This window comes from Notechis scutatus, chromosome 8 (assembly GCF_049901735.1).
Source record: "Notechis scutatus isolate UNSWTSFEM ecotype Mainland chromosome 8, rNotScu1.2, whole genome shotgun sequence".
Taxonomy (NCBI): Eukaryota; Metazoa; Chordata; class Lepidosauria; order Squamata; family Elapidae; genus Notechis; species Notechis scutatus.
This window is the reverse complement of record NC_142016.1, coordinates 12,423,557-12,449,531: the sequence shown is the minus strand read 5'-3', so window position 1 is coordinate 12,449,531 and position 25,975 is coordinate 12,423,557. Positions and strand designations below refer to the sequence as shown.

The 25,975-nt window shown below is 37.8% G+C and overlaps 1 protein-coding gene across 6 annotated transcripts in view; it reads left to right on the top strand.

The window, feature by feature from the left end:
- The window catches only part of WASF2 (WASP family member 2), a 36,036-nt gene extending 10,347 nt beyond the window's left edge, over window positions 1-25,689 (top strand). For 2 of the 6 annotated variants that reach the window (XM_026676091.2, XM_087970673.1), the window contains exons 2-9: window positions 5,724-5,877; window positions 11,388-11,522; window positions 12,921-13,074; window positions 14,225-14,342; window positions 16,211-16,341; window positions 18,904-19,059; window positions 20,239-20,741; window positions 21,483-25,689. In XM_026676091.2, the coding sequence (XP_026531876.1) occupies window positions 5,748-5,877; window positions 11,388-11,522; window positions 12,921-13,074; window positions 14,225-14,342; window positions 16,211-16,341; window positions 18,904-19,059; window positions 20,239-20,741; window positions 21,483-21,640 (1,485 nt within the window). In that variant the 5' untranslated portion in view covers window positions 5,724-5,747 and the 3' untranslated portion in view covers window positions 21,641-25,689. Of the gene's footprint in view, window positions 1-489; window positions 546-2,439; window positions 2,523-5,723; window positions 5,878-11,387; window positions 11,523-12,920; window positions 13,075-14,224; window positions 14,343-16,210; window positions 16,342-18,903; window positions 19,060-20,238; window positions 20,742-21,482 lie in introns of those variants that run through there. The other 4 variants (XR_015750449.1, XR_015750448.1, XM_087970674.1 and 1 more) reach the window with 4 other exon arrangements.
- Window positions 25,690-25,975: the final 286 nt, after the last annotated feature.

Sequence of the window (25,975 nt, the reverse complement as noted above, 5' to 3'; positions counted from 1 at the left end):
CTTTTTTGGCAGGATGCAGAATTTTCTTCTGGACCTTCCTTTTAAAGGTTTCTAATATCATTTCCTCCCTTTTCCTGGCTTTTCAAAATTACTTGCAACTGTTCTTTCTGGCAGTTTTCCAGAGGAATTACTAACTGCTGAGAGAACTTAAGACACCTTAAGTTCAACTTAAGACACCGGAAATAACAACTGGACTTTCCTTGGTAAAAGGAAATAAGATTTCTGATTTGGTGGCCTAATAGAAATTTAAAATTTTGACCCTTTAGTTCTTTTTTCCTGGTGTGTCTGATCCACCACTGGGTATTATGAAAAGCTGTCCTTAAGAAGCTGGAAAATTGTGGTGCTTGGTTTTGTTATGTGGCTCTGCAGATATTTTTAATTCAGGTATTTGTTTGAAGGCATGAAGGATTGAAAGTTTAGAAGAAGGGTGTCTACTTTCTGCCCCCACCATTGTTGTCCTCTCGTCCTCCTACCTCTTTCTATTCTCAGCTTCTAGTTGACCTGGGAGATCTGAAAAGATGCATAATTGCACTCAACAGCTGCGGGTACATTTTTCGGCATAATTCTGGATCCTGTTTTGAATCTCAGCTAAAAGTTTCCTCTATCCAGTCAAGTCTGACTCTTAGGGGGCAAGTGCTCACTGTTTCTTAGCTGAGGGAACAGTGATGTCCGAAGACATTTCAATAGTTGTGGCCAGCATGATTATATGTGGAGGTGCACAGAACACTGTTTGTTACCTTCCTACCAAAGTGGCACCTATTTATTCATTAATATTTGCATGCTTTCAAACTGCTAGGTGGGCAGGAGCTGAGGCAAGTAATAGGAGCTCACCTGTCGTGCGGCACTGTCAGCTTTCCAGCTGACAAACTCAGCATCTTTAACAGCTGAGCCACTGAGCCCCAATTTCAATCCCAGATGAATTTGGTTGTATCTCAGGTGTCAACCCTTCAAAGTCGATCAGATCAGGAAACAGATATCACAGGAAATGCTAGAACTCGAAATCAATTTATAGCTTATAACAATAGACTCTTGAAAATATGCCACTGTTTCCCCTTCTTCTATCAAAGAGAGTCAAGGCAGGGCAGCCTTGAGTTTTTCTCATCTCTTCCTGTTTTCTAGGCTAAGCCCATGTTTCGCCAGTGATTGACATGTATCCTCTTCAAAGCCATCTCCTTGCTCCTCTGCATCAGATTTATGTGTTTAAACAGCCCCAGATGCAATTCTCCTTTAGCCTTTGCTCAGTATTCTATATGGGGAAATGGCCATTTATTTGGTCTCATCCGCTATTCCATTGGGTAAATAACCTCAAGTGTTCTTTGGTTAATGACACATGGAATCTATTGCCCATCCCAACAGGGACATTTAAATAGAGTTAAAGATTGCCAGATTGCCACATGCACTAAAATATATTTAGAATATTCAAAGTATTCCAAGTTGGCTGAAAATTGATGAAATTACTGATGATAATTCATAGAAATGACCTAAAAATCCTTTGGTGGTATTACTTTTATAATATAGGTAATCGAGTTATGAGCATTCTTTTAATTAAGTGACACTCCCCCAGTTCATTCTGTTGAGTTAAAGGGCTATATATGGGACGAATTGTATAAGTACTTCATTAACAACAAGAGCTAATTTGGAGTTGTCCTACACAAAAAAATTAACATTTTAATGAAATTTTCATCACACAGATTCTAAATGCGTGTCATACACCACCCAGAAATTTCTGATGACTTCCATAGTCATTAATGCCTTTAGAGATGAAGAAGAATAGATTCACTGTTTCGAATAGTGGCTAAAATTTGAACATTCAGTATCTCTGCATAAATATGGGCTAGCTTTGGATCTTTTACCTCAATAAATAAATGAACAAGTATAATGTTTTTGACTCATTTGTTTAATTGGGTTCTCTTTAGTTTTGGGATGTGTAGAGAACAGATCACATTTTGGGTCATATTTATGCAGAAATACTGGAAATTCCCTCCTTCGCTAAATCGGGTGTAGGTGTGGCCAGCATGTGACGCATGCAGGCCGTGAGTTTGACAACCCTGGTCTAAAAAATACACATTACTTAGTTGAAGTTTGCCTTGGAGAAATGGATCAATGTTTCTACATAGCAGTGCAAAAAAGTGGTAACAGGAAATATTTGATTGCAATTTTTTTGCATTTAAAGATGGTTCACCCAGATAATGAATCTAAGGAGCTTGTTTATTTTTCACACAGACATCTTACATGTTGAATGATGTTAGGAAACGAATGAAACAAAAACCCAACTTTGATGTTAGTGGCTCAGTAGACTCCTTTTATATACCACTGGGATCTACATAACTTCTGGTAACCGTTCAGCAACAAAGATATGCAAACATTCAGAAAGTCCAAAGGGGAACTAGGCTTTTTAACCAGAGGTATAATTGCTGACATGGTTAAGCAAATTCTTTCGTTTAACATATTGGGTGGATTGCTGTCAAAATCATCATAGCGATATTTTGGATGTATATCCTAAAAGATACTTGATATTAAAGGTATGTCATTAGAAGAGAATTGTGGCAATGCTGATTTGGAGGGTTTCTCCCCCCCCCCCCCAATATTGTCCAGGAGATACAGTAGTTTCTCTTTTTTTTTCTTTTTTCTTTTTTTAAAAAAGGAGGGGGGAGTTTATGAGATTGGAAGTCAACTTCATCAGAAATGTTTTCTTTATAGCTTTTCTTGCTGTTATTTTACATGAGGGTGGGGCTCTTGTTCATTTCCTTCCTTTCAGTGTTCACTGTTAGTTTTCAAGCAGGGGAAAAAGCAACATATGAAAAGAATTGTTTACCTGAAGTAATCCTTCTAGAAGCATTTTTCTGATCTGTGACAGTGAAAAAAATCCTGATTTGTTCAAGGGCCACACGAGTCCTGTATACATTCTCTGGGGCACTTTTATTGTATTATGTTTTCGGTGCCCCTCTTTTTGATGTTTGAACCATTTGCAAGCTATTGTTTTGTTTGTATAACCTGAAATGTTAGTAGTATCTGCATACAAATGATAGCATGTTTTTCCAGCCAAATAGGCACTGTATGTAACTGGTGAATCTCTTCTCCAACATTACAGTTTATAGTACCAGAAATGTTTAATAAGCAATGTGTAAGAACTCCTGGATATAGTAGGATTTGAGGTTAAAATGCATGATCATATGGTTTTAAGAGGATGCCCATTTCATAATTCATCTCAGACTTCCCCCAAGCTGGCATTTTCCAGATGTGTTTGGATTTCACTTCTCATAAACCCCAGCTGAAAAGTCTTATTTTAACCTTATGTTTCATAAAGTTGGGGCTTTCTCCTTTTATTTCTGAAGGATTGTGGTTTTCTTCAGTGTTATTTCTATATGGTGGCTTTGTGATATTCTTACTCCACTGGTATCTGCATACAGTTGCACTTCCATTTCCGCTTTTGTATTGCTGCTACCTCTTAACGTTAGTCTTCGTCTCAATAGACATTTCAACTGTTCTTTCCTGCTTTGTTAAACCAAATACCCCAGGTTTTTTATGCATCCTTTAAGTTAATGGATTTTAGATACCTTGATTCAAAATTGTTGGCAGCATAATGCACCATTTGGGCTGGCTTAAGTATATAAATAGGCAAACACATTACTGCAATGAGAATTTTGGAGATCATTTTTCTATTTTTCAAATAGTGACCTACAGTAGGTTTGCTTTGCAGATTCTACAAACACAAAGATTGCCTTTGTGCATTTCTTCAAAATGATGTTCCCATTTTCAACATACTGTATAACAGTAGTTGACATTTAACAAACCAGATGTGTGTCATCTGAAGCTAATCACTGTAGGGAAAACCATCCATTTGAAGCAAACCTTTGAGTTAAGTTCAGAGACAGACTTGCCAAGAACATTGTAATAGCTCGAAATAATATATCTTACTTAACCTGTTTCCCAATTAAAAAAAAAAACCAACACTGCAGAATTAACATGAGAATTGAGTGAGACACCACTTTATATACTAAGATACCAAATCCACTTATTACAAAATCAGAACTAGAAGTCGTTCCTAATGTGATTATAAGCACAATATGTAGACTGATCTCTGAAATACCCAAGCATAGGATGTCTTGGTAATAGGTAAATTAATTTATTTTAAGGTTTCCTGGCTGCTTTTGCTCCAACTGTTAATTATAGAGGGGGTTTTTTTCCTCCCCATTGTAACTTTCTGTTACACATAAAACCTTAGACATTGTTCTGTACCCTCTAGATCTTGGACTCCTCTGCAGTGGTAGGTCAAATTTGGAAATTCAGATTTTGGATTGGGAGGTAATTAGCAAAAGCTAAATCAGCTTCGGTCCCTTAACACCCTGATAGAAAAGCATTCAGGAATGACTCCTGGACCTCAGAGATAAGCTGCCAGCTGCCACAGAGACTATAAAAAGGTGGTTCAAAGTCAAGCATAAACAGCTGACTTAAAAAAAAGAAAAAGAGCCTTGGATTGTTGCTGCTGGTGACAGGAAGCCATGTTCCCCAAGCTGTCAGCTTCCTGCTCCCCCTCCCCCAATTCCATCCCACAGCAGATCAGAGCATTTGTCACAAGGCAGCTGTCTCTTTTAGCAAAGCTGTTTGCTGCCTAACCTCAGAGAGGGTGGGTTCCCTTTTCTTCCTTGAAAATTAGCTAATTAAATGCAGTATATTTTATTTTCGCTAGTTGGACAGCTCATAAACACATGGCTGGGTTCTTCAACAGAGTGCAAATTCTAGAAGAGAAATATCAGTGTCTTTTGAAGATGAATGGCATGAGCATACGGGCACTTTAATACTTTGATTGCTGAAAATTGAATGGTTAGTTTTATAGAAGGTAGAAAGATAGTGAACTTCAAAAAAAGTATCATTCTGTATTTTGACATTTTTATCCCTAGTGGCTCTAAAATATTTAATTTGATATAGGGAACTCCAATCTACAAGTTATCTTGTTTAATTAATATTATTTATTAATAAATGCTTTCTTTAAGTATTACAGATGCCTTGATTTAAAAAAAAGTTTGGGAAAGGCAAACAAGCATGATTGTCCTTCAGAATCTTTTTGAGCTTGTATAATAATTTCAAAAGGTGTATGGCATTTATCTGATTGTGAGAGGTCATTGCCCTACTGTATTCTTCTGTAAAGTAAAACAACTGTTTTAAAAATGCAGATGTATTAGTAGGAAAGCCTTCCATCATGAGGGAATTTAGGAGAAATAGTGCAGCCCTCTGGCTAAAAAGCAGTTGTTAGTAAGCTGCCTGGTCAGCTATCAACACTTCCTGTTTTCTCATGAGAATCCAGCTTGTCTAGCATGACAAATTTTTATCCTTCCCTCAACTAAAATGTGTTAATGTGTAAATTTCACATTGGTCTTCATAGTGCCCAAAGTTGCTAGATAGTGAGATGGGCAGCATATAAATTTAATAAGAATAGTTTTTGAAAATATTTAGCAGTTATAAAAACCATTTCTAGTTTTGAATAAATGGATATGGGACAGGTTACAGCAGTGGGAGTTTTTGGTGGGAGTTTGGAATTATCCGGTTTTGATTTCCTTGTGGCAACCTTAAAAATTAGATTTGTTTTAAAAATATATAGGTTATGAGAGAGTGCATACATAACTGTGTTATGATATGTTAGAAAATTAGTGTATCTCTAATGTTGCTAAGGTCTGTGGCCATATCATCTTTTTCCTGTTTGGGGATTATTCTTTATCTTTTAGAACCCTGTTTGAAGCTGATCCACCATGCCATTAGTAACAAGAAATATCGAGCCAAGGCACCTGTGCCGCCAGACATTGCCCAGTGTTCGGAATGAGCTGGAATGTGCGACCAACATCACCCTGTCAAATGTCATTCGACAGCTGGGCAGCTTGAGTAAGTACCATAGCAAACTGCTCTCAAGAGCTGTTGGGCTCCCAATTCTTTCTCGGTGCCCTCTTTCCCTGTGACTTATTTATTATCCATCTTTCTCTAGTACCAAAATATCTTCCACATAATGTTCTCTGAAAGGAATGCACAGGATAGTTGGAGTTAAAGCTGAGAGAAAAAAAATGAGGCACACTATTAAGCATTGTTCAGATTCCAGGGTTCAGAATTTCATCAGAACATAAAAGGAAGCAATTTAATGATTAGAACTGAACTTAAAACTTACTTCATTGCATACCTGAAATCCCCCAATTTTCATCTATTACCTTGTTGAATATGTCTGCAGATGAATAATAATAAGTTGGCTATATTTTTTAATCTGGTTGGACAATAACTTCATATAAAAGCTGAATAAAACGTGAGATGGAGTAATAAAAAGAGAAATCAGTCATAGCAATTTTTGCAACTGAAGTTACCTTCATAGCAATCTTCATTTTTCCAAAATGATTTACTGAACATACTTCATTTACTCTTTGAAATAAATAATCAAACAGTGATTCTATTCAAGCTGTCAAAAATGTGGTAGTTGAGGTTATTAATATTTCTAATATGCCCAATAACCAGAATTCCCTCAGCAAATTACTTAAAGCATGGCAAACAATCAAACAGTAAAAAGAATTAATAAGCAGAACAGGAATGATTTAATGAAAACCATACAAAACCAACATCTCAATATAATATGAGCGCTTAAAATCAAAAGCTGACTGTAAAAATGTGTACAGTTTTTATAACTATATTCCTGTAGAAGAAGAATGTCTTAACCTGGCATTGATAACACTTCAGTGCAACTGCCTGGTATTCTGTCCTCAGCAAAGCTTTTGACAGAGCCTTATTTGGCAGGAAACCTAGAGACAGGGCACCTAAAGGAGAGCCTCTAAAGATGACTGAGGGCGTTTAAGAATCATCATTTACACATAGTCCTCAGCGTTCATAATCTGAGGGCTCTCTGTAACTGATGGTTCCTTAGCCCCCTCCTCAGCACTGAACAAGTGGTATTTATGACTAGTCCTCAAAATTCCAACCATCAAATAGCCATCCCTACAGTCAGATGATCATGATTTGGGTGCTTGGCATCCAGCTGGTGCTTATGACTGTTGCAGCATCCCGCATGACGACCATTTGTGGCTTTGCCACTTTCTCACAACTTGCAATGGGGAAGCCGGCAGGGAAGGTCACAACTTGCTTTCATAAGTTGCTTCCACTGATATTCTCCTGATGCAATGGAGTATGAGATCCTAAGAAACTTGTATTCAGTAGCACCGTTACCCAGCACCTGTGGCTCCTAGCAGCATACCCGCACTCCTTAGCTTTACATTTTTTTGTCATTTGCTAGCGAAAATGCTAGAATTGTGATTTGCTTAACCTTGTGATTCACTTTAGTTGACTATGGCGACTCTCTTAACAACCATCAGAAAAATCATTATAAAATCGAGTCTGCTTATGTGATGATTCAACAGGAGGACCACAACGCCTTAGTCAAAATTCTTGTCTCAACTGTCGTAAGTTGAGGGCTGCCTGTATACAACCTGATTGCGATATGTGTATCTCCAAAAAGAAGGCTGGGTCCTATTTTCTTTTGACCCCCCCACTTCTTCCACTTCTTCCCCTGCTGAAGATCTGTTGTCTTCTTTGTTCCCTACCCTTTTTGGAAGGAACCACAGTATTTCTGCCTGCAAAGCAAATGTGTGCACAAGACAGTTTGACGTGTACATAAAATGCTGCTTAAACTCTTGAGGTTTGAAAAGGTTGAAATTTAGCAGCAGAACAGTCTGGATATTACTGTTGAATTAAAATTGTGGAAGGAACCTTTTCCTGAAATCATTGTGCATTTCTAAGGAAATGGGGGAGGGAGGAATGAGGCAGATCTTATTCTGTTCTTGATTATGATATTTTTTTATTATTTAAATTTGGGTATGATTGAAGAAAGCCAAAACCTTTTTAAGTCTTACTCTTTCTGGATTGTTTTGGAAATGGTACATATATATCCCTGCTGCAGTTAACCCAGAAAAAAATTATATACATGTAGCATTTTTTATCTGAGCTTGTTTTTCTCTCTCCCTGCTTCGCACATTGTGGAACCACTTCTTTTCATATCTGACATTTGTGCAGTTACAGAGTTTAGGGGATAGTATGATCAAAAAGCAATATTTTTCAAGATAAAAAGTTTATTGAAAAAGTTGACAATTATTTCATCTGCAGATCCTCAGAGATCCGCTAATTTCCCTGGGTGTTAAGTCTCAATAGAAATACAAACTGAGAGTCAAATAAAATAGCATGTGTTGCATTTAATCAAAGGTAGTAGCATCAAGGGAGAATTATGTTTGTACAAAGAAAAAAGTGCAAATTTGGCACTATGAAGTATGGAAGAAAACCCTTTAAAGTACTGTGTGACTAAGAGTACTTTATATTGCAGTCTACATTTGGGTATTCTTTCTAGATAGGATCACACAAAAAAATCAAAATCTCACAGTGATATACATAGTATACATAAGTATAACATACAAATGCATAACTCTAAATGAATTTGCTGCCTTTTTTGTATGGTGAAGTAGTTACAGTGAGGATGGGTGAAGGAAATGTGGCTAAAAGAATTCACATTAATGCTGTTCACTATATCTATATATATGAAAGCGAAATACCACTCACGCATCATCACAAAATCTCTAGAACCATAAAGCCTAGAAACTTGAAATTTGGCATGTATGTTCCTCTTGGTTTCTAGGTAGTCAGTAAGAAAGGATTTTTCCAAATGACCACCAGAGCCATTAGTATTTCCTATATTATTATTATTAACACGCTCTGATGCTAAGGAGTTCTACTCCCCTCCCCACCTGAAAAGAAATCTCTTCCAACTGCAGTTCAGCTAAGCCATGCCCAGGCTCCTTGCTGTCTCCTTCTTGCTCACATAGCAAATACTGTTTCAGTTTCCAAACAGCCCTCAACTCTCTCACTCCCCACCTGAAAAGAAATCTGTTCCAACTGCAGTTGAGCTAAGCCACGTGCAGGCTCTTTGCTGTCTCTTTGCTCACACAGCAAATACTGTTTCAGTTTCCAAACAGCCCTGAACTTTCACACACACACGACAGGATGCTAGCCAGATGAATACCAATGGATGCTGGTAGGCAGAGGCCCAATTTTTTATTTTCCTCCCCCAAAACTTACTCGATCACATAGTTTCGTAGTGAAGCACGGGTACCCTGCTGGTATTTCCATATTTTTCGGTCTTTGATAATCATTGTTGCTTCTCCTGGTTTCCTAGTGGGTCGCCGCAGCCAACTTGCCAGGGCCAACTCACTATAGGACAAGACTTATTCTAATATCAAAGAAACAATGGAATAGAATCCTTTGAAAACAATTTTATTAGTTTTTAAAAACAAACAAAACAAACAAAACATAAAAACATCAGCTTTCTTTCATAAATATATACAAACAGTGTGTCGGTTGGTTTATCAGTTTTTGTGCATTCATTTCGTAGTCTCAATTACACTTACATAATAATTCATATTATCAATCAAAAATTATATATCCTAGTATCACTATGAAACAATCATTTGAGTATAATTTTATTCATTCATACTTTATGAGATAAGTATAATTTACGTAGTTTATTTTATAACAAATCATATAGTCATACCAAATCTATCCTAAAAACATTTTATAGATATATCAAATAACAAAGAAAAGAAAAAATATCTTTTTATATATTCCTTATTATCTAAAATTCTAAATATTCTATTATTGTATTTTATCATCCAACCATTGATAGAAAAGGTCCCAAATTTCATAGAATTGTTTATCCTCTTGCTCTCTAATTTCAAATGTCAATCTACTCATCTCAGCACATTCCAATATTTTCTTAATAATTTCTTCCTGCAATGGTATTTTCTCATTTTTCCAATTTTTAGCAAATACAATCCTAGCCGCTGTTAATACATTTACAATCAGATATTTCAAGTCTTTACTGTATGTATCAGGTAAGATTCCCAATAAAAAGATCTCTGGTTTCAAATCTATGGAATAGAATCCTTAAAGAAAAGATGCATAAGGAGAGACAGAATGAAACGTGAATGACAAAAATTAAAATATTTTTAAAAAAATTATTTTAATTATTAAGTTGGATTGTTACATTGTCCTGCAGCGAGTTGTCCCACGTCGAGCTGGCTGTGGCGAGTTGTCCCATTCCGTTTCCTCGTGCTGCACACTTGGGATCTGTGTAATCTATTGTCTTTGTGAAAACAAGGAGCCCATCAATATAATTGAATAAATACTAAATGATTTTCTTCATTTCCTTGGCATTTCAAAATCGTTGAACACTGCTGAGGGCTTCTCGGGAGTCCACGGGAAACTTCAGGTGTTCCATACGTTTGCTTGTAGACTTTAATTTGTTTTAATTATTTATTTAAAACATTTTTTTAATATCTGCTCCCCATGAAGTTTCTTTTCCAGACCTTTTGTTTGATTTAGTAGAAGCATTAAATCTCCCATACAACATTGGAACATTATTTTCAACCTTGAAAGTACCTTGCTTTGTTTTCTGGTGCTGCCACCTGCAAGTAATAAATGACTTTGTGCCCAGTGTGAAGGAAAGCAAGAGAGATGGGATCTCCTCTGGGTATCATGTAATGAAGTCAGCCTTTTAGAGCTTTCAGAAGACCGTGGAATAGAGCTCTATTTTCTTTATCCCGCAGACCATATTAGAAGCTAAAAATACCCACGGAATGTGTAATGGCCTTCTTAGGAAAGAGAATGGTGGGTTTCAAAGTGTTACAAGTGTTGAATGTCTGTGCTTTTCCTCTTTATCGGGGAAACAGGAAGGCACTTCCACAGTGCAATAACAGGCGGTTGGGAGGAGGTTCAGGGAATCCCCACTTTAATAAATGGAAGAAAATAAACTTATCCACTTGCCAAGATTGCTGTAATCTAAAACTTGTTTTATCCTGCCAGTAAATCTGGTTATTAAGCTTGTGAGAATCTTATTTTTTGATTATAAATAGCTGTTTGGCTGTGATGCTGCAGTTTGATTCCTGGTTGTCTTTCTTACTACTTAATATGTCTTTACCAATTTTGTATCACTTCCTTTTATTTTGAAAGATGTTCTTGTCAATTTATAGCAGTAGCTATAGCTTGCTGAAGGCAATTGGTACCTCATTACTATTTGTTTCGGATTTGGTTTTCCTGCGCTTTTAAGTATTGTGTTTTATGCTTTATTAGTTTTAAATCATAAATAAGCTTAACTTATGAAAGTACCGTATGTATGTTCACAGTTTCTGTGGAACCTTTTTTTTTTAACTAATGTTCTAGCTTTGACTTATTTTATTGAGGTCAACTTGTGACTACATGGCCACACATTTAGGGTTGTTGGGGTTTTTTGTTCATTTGTTTTTTGGCAATTGTTGCTTTTTTTCTGGGAAAATTTTTCCAGCATTTCAGTCTACATGCCTCTTTTTTTTCTTTTTCAGGTAAATTTGCAGAGGACATATTTAGAGAGCTGGTTACACAAGCAACCACATATGCTGTTCGGGTCACCTCTTTAGTTGAGAGAGTTGATCGCCTTCAGGTGAAAGTTACTCAGTTGGATCCCAAGGAGGAAGAAGGTATATATAAAATGTTATATTTTTAGAACATTATGGTTCATAACTGCAGCAAAAGACTTTTTTGTTTCTTGAGACTTTGGAAAACCACATTGAATCATCCAAGAGTCTCAGCTGACCCCTCATGCTCGCCCAAGAGATTCTTGTACAAAAGTGGTACCTTGCCTTATTTTGTTAAGTCACTTCATAATAGTGAGAAGCATAAATGTCTTTTTGCTTACCACTCTATAGAGCAGTGTTTGGCAGCTTGAAGATGTGTAGACTTCAATTCCCAGAATTCTCTATGCTCTCTGAGGAATTCTGGAAGTTGAAGTCCACACATCTTTAAGTTGATATGGTTGGGAAATACTGATATAGAGGAAAGGACAACCGCAAACAGATTTCATTCAAAAGAAGCACTCCTTGTCTTGAGGTCCTCTCCAGCCCTCTCTTCTGATTAAACCATAGAATTCAGTTGCTTGTGTTCAGTGTGCAGGTTAACTGCCAACATTTTTGAGAAGGAAAGGGAACACAAGTGTAGAAGAGACTAAGAAACAAACTTGCAAGGTATAGTCACTTTTTGCAAGTTCAGATAGTCTATTGCAGAGGTGTTGAAGTTTGAATTCTGGGATTTGAAGTCCACAAGTCTGAAAGTTGCCAAAGTTGGATACCCCAATCTGCTGCATCCATTGGATTACTGGTAAGAGGAGGAAGGGAAAGCACCATATTGACCTGGATTTTATTAGAGTCTAGATGTATATAAAGCTATCTTCCTACCCGTTGGATAGTTGTTTCTTTTTCACTTAAAGCTGTTTGAAATACTTTACTTTCTGATTGGTTAAATAATCATATAGGTTTTTGTAAAATTGCCAACTACTCATTTTCCATGATTTTTTTTTCAATCTCTGTTTAGCAAGGTCTGGTTTTCCATGTTTTGTTCTGTTTTTAGTCAAAGACAAGCATATACACATAAAATCAATCAAATTCATAATTACAATAGAGAAGATCCAGGAGGCAACAAGAAATTACCTATGGGAATATTGGGTTTTTTTTAAAGAAAAGTTTCAAAGAATCCAGCCATGTTTGATAATATTTGTTGCCACATTCTCACAACTGCTGGACAAAATTTGGCAAACACTCTGGGAATTGCCTCATAGTTTGCCAGGAAAAAAAAAGAAAAACTCTTCACGATCTCTATGTAGTATTTTACTTTGAATACGATGACTTAATTCCATAGCAGTTTGGGTCCTTTGGTAAATATTCCTTTCTACTGGCTTTTGGCAATTCTCTTTTGGGAACGGCATCAGAAAAGAGTTTTTATTTATGAAAGCTTTCTTGGAGGCGTGGCAAAAAGTTTACATTTGTAAACATATTTTTGTGTTTCAAATGACTATTTTATTTCCCATTTCTTTTTCTTCATAGTGTCCTTGCAAGGTATTAATACCAGGAAAGCCTTTAAGAGCTCCACAACTCAGGACCAAAAGCTCTTTGAGAGAGAATCTGCCCCCCTGCCTGTCCTTGAAACATACAGCACTTGTAATAAACCGCCCCCTCTTAACATTCTATCCTCATACAGGTAATATATCCAGGAGAAATATCATGTTCTTGCTTTAAACTCTCTCCTCTAAAGAATGTGGAATGGCATCAAATGGCTCGAAAGAGAGCTTTCTGTTTTAAGTTTAAATTTGGTTTAAATGTTTTTGGGTTTTTGAGGAAAAACAGATTTGATAGAGAAAACAGAAAAGCAGGGATGGGGATGGTTGCCATGATACAAATTTATAAACGGAGGATTTGGAAACAACTATTTGTTGATGAGACTAAAATCTTAAAATTTAAAGTTACTTAATTGTGGAAATTAATTGTATCTGTATTTGCATATAAAGAACTACCTTCTTTAACTTTGTTGGACAATCCAAAATCAGCCTTCTAAATTAACAAAGACAAAATAGCCTGTTTGGCCAATTTATAGTTGTTTTACTTTAATAGTATTGTATAAACTTCCTATGTGGCCAGCCTAACATACAATGCTTCTCTTATGTTCTTCAGGGTATATAATTTAATGCTGCTTTCCTATTTAACGTTTTGCAATTAGCAGTGCATAGATTTGAAGGTAGGATTGCTGGAACAACTCGCAAACTAATTCTCTGGGAAATGTAATTGTTGGACCCTCAAACCTGATAGTGATAAAATTCTAGGAGAGAATGTGATGGCGAAACCAATTTCTCTGCTTAACGGTTCAATTCTGCTATATCATTTTATGTGGCATATTTTGGTTTATGACTATATAATGAAAAGCAGGAAAACATAAATAAATGTCTTCTTGTAAAGTAACATATAACTAAGAATATTATGATTGAGAATTACTTGAAGGTAAAGAATATAAATATTTCTTTAACCCATATCCATTAACACCTTTTTTTGAATAGGAAAAATATAATTACAGGTAGCTGGAGGCAGTTGTCTTTTTTAAGAATCCCCTTCCCCCCCCACACACATTGCCAGTTGTGTGTGTGTGTGTGTGTATCCATGCTATCACAAAATGTTGCCTTTTGCATGTTGAAGTCTGGTGCAGAATGGGCTAAAAATTTGCACTGCTTTTGGTTTACCTTAAAGGGGGAACTTATTGTTAAGAGACAGTGGTATTTTCCCTTATCTCTGTTTCATATCTGGTTGCCAGGTACACACGCGTAACCATCTCATTCTGTATGGCTATCCTTCTCTCCTAGGGACGATGGCAAAGAAGCACTTAAATTCTACACTGATCCATCATATTTCTTTGATCTTTGGAAGGAGAAAATGCTGCAGGATACCAAGGATATTATGAAAGAGAGACGGAAGCATAGGGTGAGATGTGCGGTGCTGTTTTGGTCATGCTCGTTTGTTTGGTTTTACCTTTAAGGAAAGAGAAGGAAAATGTAGAAGGTTTCCATTGCCTGACTGCAGGCAACCCTGGATATGGACACCAATCACAGAGCTGGTTGTGTGGGGCTGGTTTTTTCTGGCAAGGGGAGAGACTTCACTCGACTTCTTTTATACATTATATCTGCTGCTGCTCTAGTGCCCTGTATTCTGTTACAAGAATGATATATGAAGTAAATAAGGCAACTTTTTGATGGCCAAAGGCCATATTTATCTTACGGGGAGCTGCAGGCAGCAAAGTAGATGGAACCACATCTCTTACTGTGAGCGGGCCAATTTGGGGAAAGGTGTTTTGAGGTCTTTCTTTGCTTTTTTTTTTTTGCCTTTGATAACCCTGGTCTGGATTTAGAGTTTTCTTTTATTTTCTAACTAAGAACAGGATGAAATACGCCATTATTTTCAATAATTGTTAGAAGGGAACTCTGCGGGCTTAAAATAATGCCCATCCGGAGTATTTTTTTTGTAACAAAATAGTTCATATTGTTATAATAACTATTGAATGTCCAATGATAGAATTATTTGTACACTTAAACCTGCAATTGAGCAAAGTTAGGATTTCCTAATATGTTACCTGCTACATAACATGTTTCTCCAACAATACGCCCCCCCCCAATAGGAAGGCCCAGCACTGTTTTATAGGCATGTGGTGAAATTAAGTCACGCCCTAAAAATTTGGGCCTATTTAAAGCATGCGTTCCCTGCCATTTCTCACATTGCTTGAACAACACGAGGTGAAGAGAAATGGAGGGGAAGGGCGGGGGGGAGTTGCTGTTAGGAGTGCCCCGCGGGTAGCCTCAGTTAGAGCACCCCGTGGGCAGCCACGCCTCGCCACCAGCCGCTTCTATCAGCCAATAGAAGCAGCTGGTGACGAGGCGACTCTGCCCGTGGGGCACTTCTATCGGCCAATAGAAGCGGCTGGTAGCGAGGTGACTCTGCCTGTGGGGCACTTCTATTGGCCAATAGAAGCGGCTGGTGACGAGGCGACTCTGCCCGTGGGGCACTTCTATTGGCCGATAGAAGCGGCTGGTGGTGAGGTGAGTCTGTGCGTGAGGCGTTCTAGGTGGGAGTATGCGTGGGGGAGAAATTAAGTCACTCGTAAAAAAGCTTTACCTAGATGGCATTTTCCTATGCCCTTAACTGCATTTTTATTTGAGGATGGAAAATTTGCAGTTTCTAAGAAGTTTTTTCCATCCCCATGATCCCTTTAGTAGCTTCCTTTTAGGCTTTCTTAACCAAAAATTTTACCTTACTTAGTGCGTGCCAGCCTTCTGCAATTAATTTGTAGAAATTCTGAACCATTAAATTAAGGTTTGATTTAGCAGTGTTGACATCAGGGGCTATTATGTAGCAATTGCTTGCTTATAGCAAAACAAAAACAACCCCAATCCAGCTGTTATTTATTTGTGTTTTTATATTTGTGTATCTGCCTATAGCAGGTAAAATGTGATCCTGTGATTGAATTTTTGAAGAATATCTTGCTGGTCTCTTTTGTAAAAATGCACATTATTTTCGCCCGTCTGTGGACACCTATTTACAAAGCATACACCTCAGATAAAACATTGATGCCTAAGATCTATTAAATACTAGTGCTTTTGGATAGGTGTAAGCCACCCAGAGTCACCTTATCAGGGAGATGGGCAGCATACAAATTCAATAAATAAAACATGTGTAGCGAGACCTAGTGAGACAACATGTTCCTTCTTATGTATATTTTTATTGAGATAACCTTTCTTTGCTGATGATGAGCTTAAAGAACTAATGGCACCTACAATTGCTTCCTATTTATTTTACAGAAAGAAAAGAAGGATAATCCTAACAGAGGAAATGTAAACCCTCGGAAGATAAAAAGCCGAAAAGAAGAATGGGAAAAAATGAAAATGGGTCAAGAGTTTGTCGATACAAGAGAAAAACATGGACTGGGAGGGTAAGAGATAAACTGTAATAGTAACCATGGAGTTGTTCCTGTGACCAACGAGGCTAAAGGTTTCTGTTTCCTGAATAGTAGCCTTTCTAGGAAGGGATGTTAATGTGTGTAGTCTGTTTGACTGAGCATGCTCTAGCTCAAAGTGAATAGCTGGAGTAGATCTTTGAATCCTAGCACATTTCTTTAAGGCTATATTTTTAAAAAGATTTCTTTTAAAAATCTGACTTCTTATCAAACTAGCTTGGGGTCATACTAAGAAAACTGTACTGGTCTGAAATGTAAGTCATCAGGAGTAGTGGTTGACTTGAAAGTGACTTTACTTTTATTACATTTAATGCAGAAGTGCAGGGATTTGAGACCTGTTAAATAAATACTATGTTGTTTCATTTAGAATTCACAGAACCTTTTATTTATTGTATAGCCTTGGTGGCTCAGTGGTTAGAATGCAGTATTGCAAGCTGATTCTACCGACTGCCTATAGTTTGATCCTGACCAGCTCAAGGTTGACTCAGCCTTTCCTCCTTCTGAGGTCGGTAAAATGAGGACCTAGATTGTTGTGGGCAATATGCTGACTCTGTAAACCACTTAAAGGGTGCTTTACAGTGGTATATAAGTGCTATTGTTTGTTATAGGGAGCAAATTGAGCAAAACAGATTTGATATTTACATAGTAATACAAACTTAACTACACATCTTTGATTTTCCTTCAACAATTTATCTACTGTTGATTAGAACCAATATAAATTGCTATTGTGAAACTAATCTGGAGATTGTTGTTCCTACTAGTGGCTTTAGAACAAAACTGAACATGTTCTGCAAACTACCTCTTCCTTACTTAGGATACTATGGCATTTAAAAGAAGAAAATTCTGCCTGTCGGCTTGATTTGGGGGTAATTTAATTATCAGAAATATAAATCGTCTACTTTTATTTGGGCCCAGTCATTTTGCTATAGAGATATCTTGGATATCATGTATTCTTAATTACATTAACTGGAAACACTAATATGGAATAGTTTTTTTTACCCTAAGAAACAAGCATATGAGATAATTCTTATGATCTTCTGCTATTTAGGAGAAAGTAGACATGGTCTTCTTTAGGGGGTCTATCTCCTTATTAATTGAAATTAAAGGTTAAAGAAAACTATCCATTTTAAAAACAAATTTCACTGCATTTAGGGGTTACTGCAGTGAAATGTTCTTATCCTGTCAATAATAAAAGCCTCTGGCAGGAGGAATTCCATTTCTGTCTTTTATTATATCTTAAAAAAAGCCTTTCTGTCAAGGTTATACATACAGTACATACACATACACCTTCAGCTCTTTTTCCTTTAGAAAAAAGGTGGGGGGAACCACAGGTCTAAAATTGTTTCTAGAGTGGCACATCATTTGTGTTGCAAAAGATAAGCCTTTGACAATGTTGGAATAAATGAATGGCTGAACAGAGGGAGGCCATGAACTTTTTCGTGTGTGCATTCTGACCTCGTTGGAAGAGAGCTGCCCAGTTACTTTTCCAAGGTCCTCTCCGCGTGACCATGTGTGTTTATTTTCCACACATATTTACTCTTGTAATGAACTGGAAATGTCAATTAGGTATCTTGAAAGCCTTTTAAATTGTTTTGGCAAATGGTTGAAATTTGGATAATTCTGCATATCAGTTCTACATCCATCACTTGCAGCCAGGATCAGCTGGCTTGGGAAGGCATAGCAAATTGGTAAAACTGTATGAATGTTAATCTGAATCAGAGTCATATACCACTGGCCCTATTTTGGTTCTGTTCTTCTAATAAGTGTGCATGAGATTGTCACCTGGAGTGGTCTCATTTGAAGCAGGCCCAAATGGCTGTTTACCCTTTCATATATATTTTTTACACTTGCCATTTTGTGTAAGTGTCATGTGTGACATGAACAGATGAATAATCATTTTGGAATAGGAGAAGATTTCTGGTATGATCCATCTTTTTTTTTAGAATAGTATAATCTTTGATATATATGAAAATTTATATCTTGAACATTTTGCCTTTGACCATATACAGACCTCAACTTATGACTGCTATCGAGCCCAAAGTTTATGTTGCTAACTGAGATCTTTGTTAAGTGAGTTTTGCCCCATTTTATGACCTTTTTTGCCACAGTTGTTAAGTGAAATTGCAGCTGCGAAGTTAGTAACATGGTTGATAGGTGGCCCTGGCTTCCCCATTGACTTTGCTTTTCAAAAGGTGGCAAAGGGATATCAGAAAAGCCAAAAAAGACCCCAGGACACTACAACCGTTGTAAATGTGAACCAGATGCGAAGCATTCCAATTTTGATCACATAGCCAGGGGATGCAGCGGTCATAAGTGTGAAAAATGGTCATAGATCACTTTTTTCAGTTCCGTTGTAGCTTTGAATGGTCACTAAATGAACTGTTGTAAGTTGAGGATTACCTGTACAGATATAAAAGTCTAGCCAAGTTACTACTGTTTATATGTTTTGCATACGCTATAAGCATTCTACATTTGAAGTTCCTTTGAACTCTTGGAGGGGAAGGAGCTTGGCTCACAACTGTCCTTTTGTGGTTTTAGGTACCCTCCTAACATGGTGTATCAGAATGGTAGCATTGGTTCCAATGAGAGTGTTGATGCTGCCTACTATCCACCTCCTCCACAGCCAGAATCTGTTTCACCATCCCCTCCTCCATTGTCAGATGATAGTCTTCCGCCTCCACCAGCAGAATTTAGGTAAGTATGTATCGCTGAAGGCTCACTAACCATCAAAACAACTCAGGCAAGACCTTAAAGAGCCTGTCCATTAGTGAGGTCAATAGTTGTAAGATATTGTCAGAAGATATTTTGCAAGCAGTACTTAAACACTATGCTAAAACAAGCAGTTGCCCTTCTATGTTCGTTTCCATTGCAACTCTTATTATGCTTGTTTTATACAGCACTTTTTCCTCCGTAAAAACATTCAATTATTTATAGCCTTGGTGATGGTATATCTTACCATAATTACAAATTAAGAGGGAATGGGGAATTAGTTAATTCCATATTGGGAAGTGCTTTAATTAAAAGGGAAACAGATTCTTACTTGTAATAGATATAAAATATGTGGGGTTAAGAATTTTATTGAAGCAAACGTGGGTGTATCTGGATACTCTTGTGCCTTTTGAAATATGGGCACATTTGGAATATGGAGACCATGTTAAATATGAAGAGCATGTCATAATGGCTATCATCAATTACAAGGTAGGTTTTTATCAGAAAGCAAGCAAAGCATAGGGCTGTTATCCCCCACCCCTGCCCCAATGTTATTTTCTAAGGATATTAGGCCTAGAAGCATATTGAAAATACTTGGTGCTTTGCTTGTTGCATGCTAGCTGTTAATTTTAACGGCCAATATGCTGCAAACGAAGCGCCAAGTGTGTCTTTTTTAGATTTTTCAAGATTCTTCTCATCTGAAGATTAAATATAAAATTAGGTAGGGCAGAGAGCTTCACAAGAACCAAAAAATGGGTCAGCGAACACATTAACCAGATGCCATGCTGGGGATTCAGCCTGTAATTTGTTTAGCATTGCAGCAAGCCAGAATTCTATAAAGGTGGGATTACAAGGGACATGCATTTGTTAACCTTGATTTAAAAAAAAAAAAAAAGCATGCCAAGGTTATTTGAATGTGGGTTATGTTCAGATTCTTTTCACACCTATGGGAATCTTTCCAAAAGCCTAGGGTTCCAGAGGGAACATTGAATCTAAATTACAGAATTTATGTCAGTTCTTGTGAGGGATATCAGAGAACGGGAGGAACTGTTTGCTTTCACTACACTCAAGATGCACTTTTTCACTGACAGCGTTTGATCCTGTTTGAAAAACTCATTTCAGCTGTTCTTTCCCTCTCCGTTCTTCCCACTCTCCATTCCACAGCTATCCACCCAGCCAGAGTGTTTCTGGAGGGCTGAAGAAATCCATCCTTGTCAGCCCCAGCCATCCTCCACCAGATCCTCCTATTAGCTCACCCCCGGGAACCAGACCTGGCTTTGCTCCACCTCCTGCTCCACCACCTCCACCACCGATGGAGGGAGTTCCTCCACCCCCTCCACTTGCTGGCTTCCAAGCTGCTGTCATTCCTCCTCCACCATCTCCACCCTCCTTCCCGCCTCACCCTGACTTTGCTGCCCCTCCGCCCCCTCCTCCTCCAGCAGCAGAATATGCCGTTGTGCCATCTCCCCTGCTGCCACAGCCCACAAGTGGGGTGCCACCCCCTCCCCCTCCTCCCCCTCCCCCTGGCCCATCTGCTTCATCTTTTGGTGGCGTGGGTATTCCAGAGGCTTCTATCCAACAACCCGATTTGGTGCCCTCCAAGCCAAAATCCTCGTTGCCTGCTGTTAGTGAAGCTAGGAGTGACTTGCTTTCTGCTATTCGTCAAGGTAAGCTGCTTCTCATTTTGGATGTCTGAATGTAAACTACCTTAAAAGGCCAAGCACTATACCATAAACATACCCCAATTAGGAGTCATTCTGAGGTTGCTGGGATTCTGAATTTAGCAAAATGTACTGGAAATCATTTAACCACATACAAGGTATTTACTGCCATTGTGCATTTGGATTCCTAACCACCAATGGCAGCTTAACTTTTCTGTTCCATCCATCAAGTTTAAACAGCAACATTAGCTGCATCCTTTTGACTGGAACTAATTGAAAGTTTAAAAAATTGTCTGACTTCTGTGTTTTGAAGAGAGAATACCCATTGTTGCTTTATATGCTTTACTATGGCCTGAATTCTGCATTTGTTGCCTGCTTTTTAGTTTCTTCCTGAATCTCATTATTAAAATTATCTTCATGTAGCTCACTTTGTCCCAGTGTCTTATACAGTAGAATCTTCACTTTTGGCATCTTCCTCACTATATTTTTGCTTTTTCAAAGCATGTAACTTGCTGAAGAATTCTGTACAACTTGAACGTTACCTATTGTGTTGGGTTTTCCCCCTGATCATCATAGTTGCTGCTATTTCCCTTTTCTTGGGGAGGCAAGGCAGTGCACAACTATTTCACATCATGCTACTTCAGCGTTATGTGTTGCCTTGCTTCTACACCTACACATATGCACACAGAGGAAGAGGGTACATATGAAAACAGCCACCTGCAACTTCTTTCTTTCTTTCCTTGCCAGGATTCCAGCTCCGTAAAGTTGAAGAAGAACGTGAACAAGAGAAGCGAGATGTTGTGGGCAATGATGTTGCAACCATCCTCTCACGCCGCATTGCAGTAGAATACAGCGATTCAGAGGATGATTCCTCAGAGTTCGATGAAGACGAGTGGTCTGATTAACCCCCCCGCCCTGCACATCCCCAATTTGGGGACGGAGGCGGATAAGATGGAGAGAGAATGGCCATCACTTCCCAGAATGCCAAACTTTTTTTTTTTTTTGGCTTTCCTCTTTTTATCCAATAACCAAAGATTGATCTTCCAGGCTTCCAAATAACTGCTTTCCCTCCCAGTTGATGGGACTTACACATCCTTCCAAGAAAGAAGGAAAATGAACCCTAGATTTCCAGATTCTCAGGTTACTATGAAAATATATATATATATTGTTAAAGATTTTCTTTGGTTTAGGACTAAATTTGCAGCTCCTGGCACAACCAGGAAGTGTTGCTTAAAATGACAGGCAACCAACTTGCAAGTAATACTAATTTCCTTTGCAACAGTTATGTGAGGCATTGGAAACACTGTAGTAAGCTGGTGATTCACCTTCTTTGTCCCTCCATTAGGGTGTAATTTTACATTTCTGCTCTCACCAGCCCTAACAATACTTTCTTTATGCTAAATTTGGAATGTATTAATTTAGGTTGGAGTTTAAAAAACACTGTACCGTGTACACAACAGGATCATCTAAAAAAATTTTTTTATCTCTTTCCCCCCTCAGTGCCTGTTAAATCATAGAATGAGCCAGGGAACTACTTAACCCATAGTACCACTTAAGTTTTTATAATGAAGATGGAATTTATGCAAAATTAGGAAGAATTTCCCTCCGTGTGTCTTGAATACAAGAGCTTTAAGCGCTGGATGTGGTCTTGCTTTGCGATCAAAAGATTTGCAGATTCTCAGTTCAGTAGAAGGTCCTACATGAATCAACTTAGCTGTAAGAGCTCTTTTTTTTTTTTTAAATCACATTATGCTAAAAGCTGAGATGTGATTAAATTAAGCCTATGACCCTTCTCTAGTCACCACATGGGAGTTTTCATGGACCAACTTGGCCATATGCAATATATGCCCAGTCTTCCTTATTATTTTCCTTATATATTTCTTTCTTTCTAGCAAACATTTATACAAATAGCTTTTGCGGGGGATTTTCTTCGCCAAGAACTAGTATACAGAATGTCAAAGGGCAGGCCCCTAAATTTATCCAGGCATCCCACTTACTGGAACAATGCTATCACTCTAATCAGAGTGATGGTTTGAATAGGGAATATGCCTATCTATTTATTGGTTTGAAAATCTTTGCCTTGCCATACGCTCTGTTGTTCTTTTCTCACTAGGATGTGCCTTGTAACAGCTTCTACATCCCAAAGAGTATTGTTTTCTTGCTTTTATCCTTACAGACCTTTATTTCAAGTCCCTGTTTTGTTTTGAATTTCTGGTTCCATAGCTATATAGCAGAGCTTTTCTTTAGCCAAAGGGAAGGACCAAACTTTCAGAAGTAGGTAGAAAATTTAAAGTATCCTGAAAAAAATCATTTAGTTGGTGGTTTCCTTTGTGGCACTGAACAGCTTTGAGCATCTGATTGGAGTGCGTAAAGGATAGGCTGATGGGTAGTTTGCTCATGAATTATAAAACCTTTCAAAACACTCTATAATATAATTTCAAGAATGACCCTAAGGCTCATTAGTAACCCAGAATTAACATTCAAGTACTAAGAGTAGTGGCCAGCTTAGAAAGGAATGACAGAACTTAGCCTTCTTTTTGATTTGCCTGGTGTTTCATACACGGCAAAGCCTTTAACTTTGTGTGACTGTGCGTACTAAATCTTTGTGAATGGCTTCCTCCTAATGGAAGCCACAAGAACATAAAAAGGCCTTCAGGTGTGCATTCAGAATGACAACGGTTACCCACACATGGTGCCAAGAAAACTATATGGCTGTGCCAATGGAATTAGAAAGCCTCTATTTCGTATGACTCTTTTCCTAGCTGTCCCCATAAATGATTTTTGTGCAGATTGACTTTATCAGTTTATAATCAATGTGCTGCATAAGGATAATGGGCATTCTTAACGTAACGTTTAAACAGGTTTGACCTAAGGTTAACGTCTAAAAGTTTGAAAAAGGTGCTAATTCTATGTTCCTTGAGAGGTGGGTGTCCTGTACAGAGAGAGTGATTTATCTTGCCAGCTTTTCACAACCTGATGCCTCTCACTTACAGCTTTTAAATTGCTTGTCTGTGTTGACTAACAATTGAAAACACAGACACTCAAACATATCCACAAATTCTGAAGCTAGGGTTGAGTTCGGATGCTAGTTAGTAAAAAGGTTGAAGTTAACTCCTCAATTGAAATCCCTCTTACTGCTTTTTTGCACTTTTAAGATGTCAGACAACCTGCCGGAAAACAATAAGTTGTTACATTGAACATCATGTTCAATAGAACAACCCTGAAAAAATCATTTGAGAAACAGAAAACCAGTCAAACACCTCACTTAGCCAGTTGGGCCCCAATTATCAGCCAGGTCATGGAATCCTTAGGTGCTGAATGGCAACCGCCTCTCCTACTGCTCCAGTTTTAAACAGATCTTCTCCCTGAATTAAAATGAATGAAATTGTCTCTTTGAGACATTCATGCTTAGTGTGAAGCATCAAAATAGATTTGATTCCATCTCCAAAAGATGGCTTTAGTGTCGCTATTCTGATTTTAGAATAGTTAATTGAACTTAATTGAAGGCGTTAGTTAATTGAACTTAATTGAAGATGCTGTACAGATTTCATTCTCTGAGTTAGTTGGAGTACTTCAGGTTTTCTTACAGCAAATAATCAGCAGGAACAGCTGCTTGGTTCAATGGAAAGAATAGGGAGGAGAAGAAATTCTACTAGAACAATAGTGCTATTGCTTGATTTCTACAGAAAGCCCACCCATTATTTTGTTTCCTTTTTTTTTTAACTTTTGCATCACATCATCTGAGTAAATTAGTTTTTCAAATTTCTTTCTTTAAAATATATATACATATATTTTAAGTTCTAGATTGTGCCGCTGGGTCTAAAACCTTTTTCTGCAATGCTGGGTCCAAAATGTTTTCTACAGTCTTTGAAGATCAGCTTCTTCCCTTCTCCATCATAGTTGACCACATTATGAGGAAGGACCCTTCAAAATCTCAAGAAGTCGCAAAGCTTTGTGAAGCAGGCATTTGGGCAGAGAGAGACTTAAAATAGGCCGCCTGGATCACACAGCTGGGCAGAAGAGTACTGTGTCCTTTTACCAGACTGCCCATACTACAGAAACTGTGGGGCCTCCTCTGCTTGATTTCCTTTATATGTATTTTGGGAGGGAGAGAGTGACTTTTTCTTTCCTTATTGCACCTTTTAACATGATTCAGTTTAATTGATTTTAAAAACTAACAATGTTTATTATGTAGAATAAGTTGACTTCTATAAGTGCCTTATTTCATAAAATATATTTATGTAAGAGTAATTATTTCAAATGTATCATAGGTCATACCTGAACAGAAATATGGAATGTTGAAGAAAGTCTTCTTTTAACCAAGTTTTCTAAATGGTCAGTTTGTAAGAAAGAGATCAATAGATTATGCCTTATTTAACTGCCGGAGGAAATGGTTATGGATGCAGTTGTTGGTTTTATTGGTAGAGACCAAGAGCATAAACATGTTTCAGAATATCAGGCAACAGCCAGCAGTATGTGATTCTAGGTGTTTGTCAGTGTATCCATGCACACTTGTTGAAAATGAGTAACCATTCCATGATGTGCTAAAAGTCTGCTTTACTGTAAACTCGGCTGTTGTGAGAATTGGCTTTTGGAATGAATTCAAAAGTCCTTAAACCTAAAGCAAAAAGTGCTATAGTGACCTCAACCATGTCTATGCTAGAGGCCAGTGATCATCAGGGTGTTCCAGTACAGCCTGATGATCAGTACCAAATTCTGTCTGGCAGGTCTTGGGTGAAGAGGGAGCAGCACAATGGAGACTGGAATTGTTGCTTCTCTTCCATGCTCTCATGCAGAGTTTGGCTCTCCATATTAATTTTACTGTCCCTAGTTGCCATTTTTAATCCAAATCTTTTAAAAACTACTTTTATAACTTCTCTAGTTTTGTCTACCTTTCCTTGAGGGACTCCTTGTAAAGTATATGTGATTAAAACAAAACTTTTTACCATATAAACTTTAAAGAAATGAGAATCCTTTCTAGCCATTGTGTTATGTTTAGGGTTGGATGAATTGGTCACTTTCTCTAACACTTGGTTATAACCTGTTACTGCCATTCACACAAGATCATTTTTTCTTGCCTATATTTCCTGGTGTGTGTACAACTTACAAGTCTGAATGTATATGTGCTTTTTGTACACCCTCTCCCTCACCCTACACATTGTTAACACAGGTGAGAATTTCACTGGAAAATTCAGTGCAGCTCAAGGAGTGCAGGATAACAGTTCCAGTTTATAGGAGTG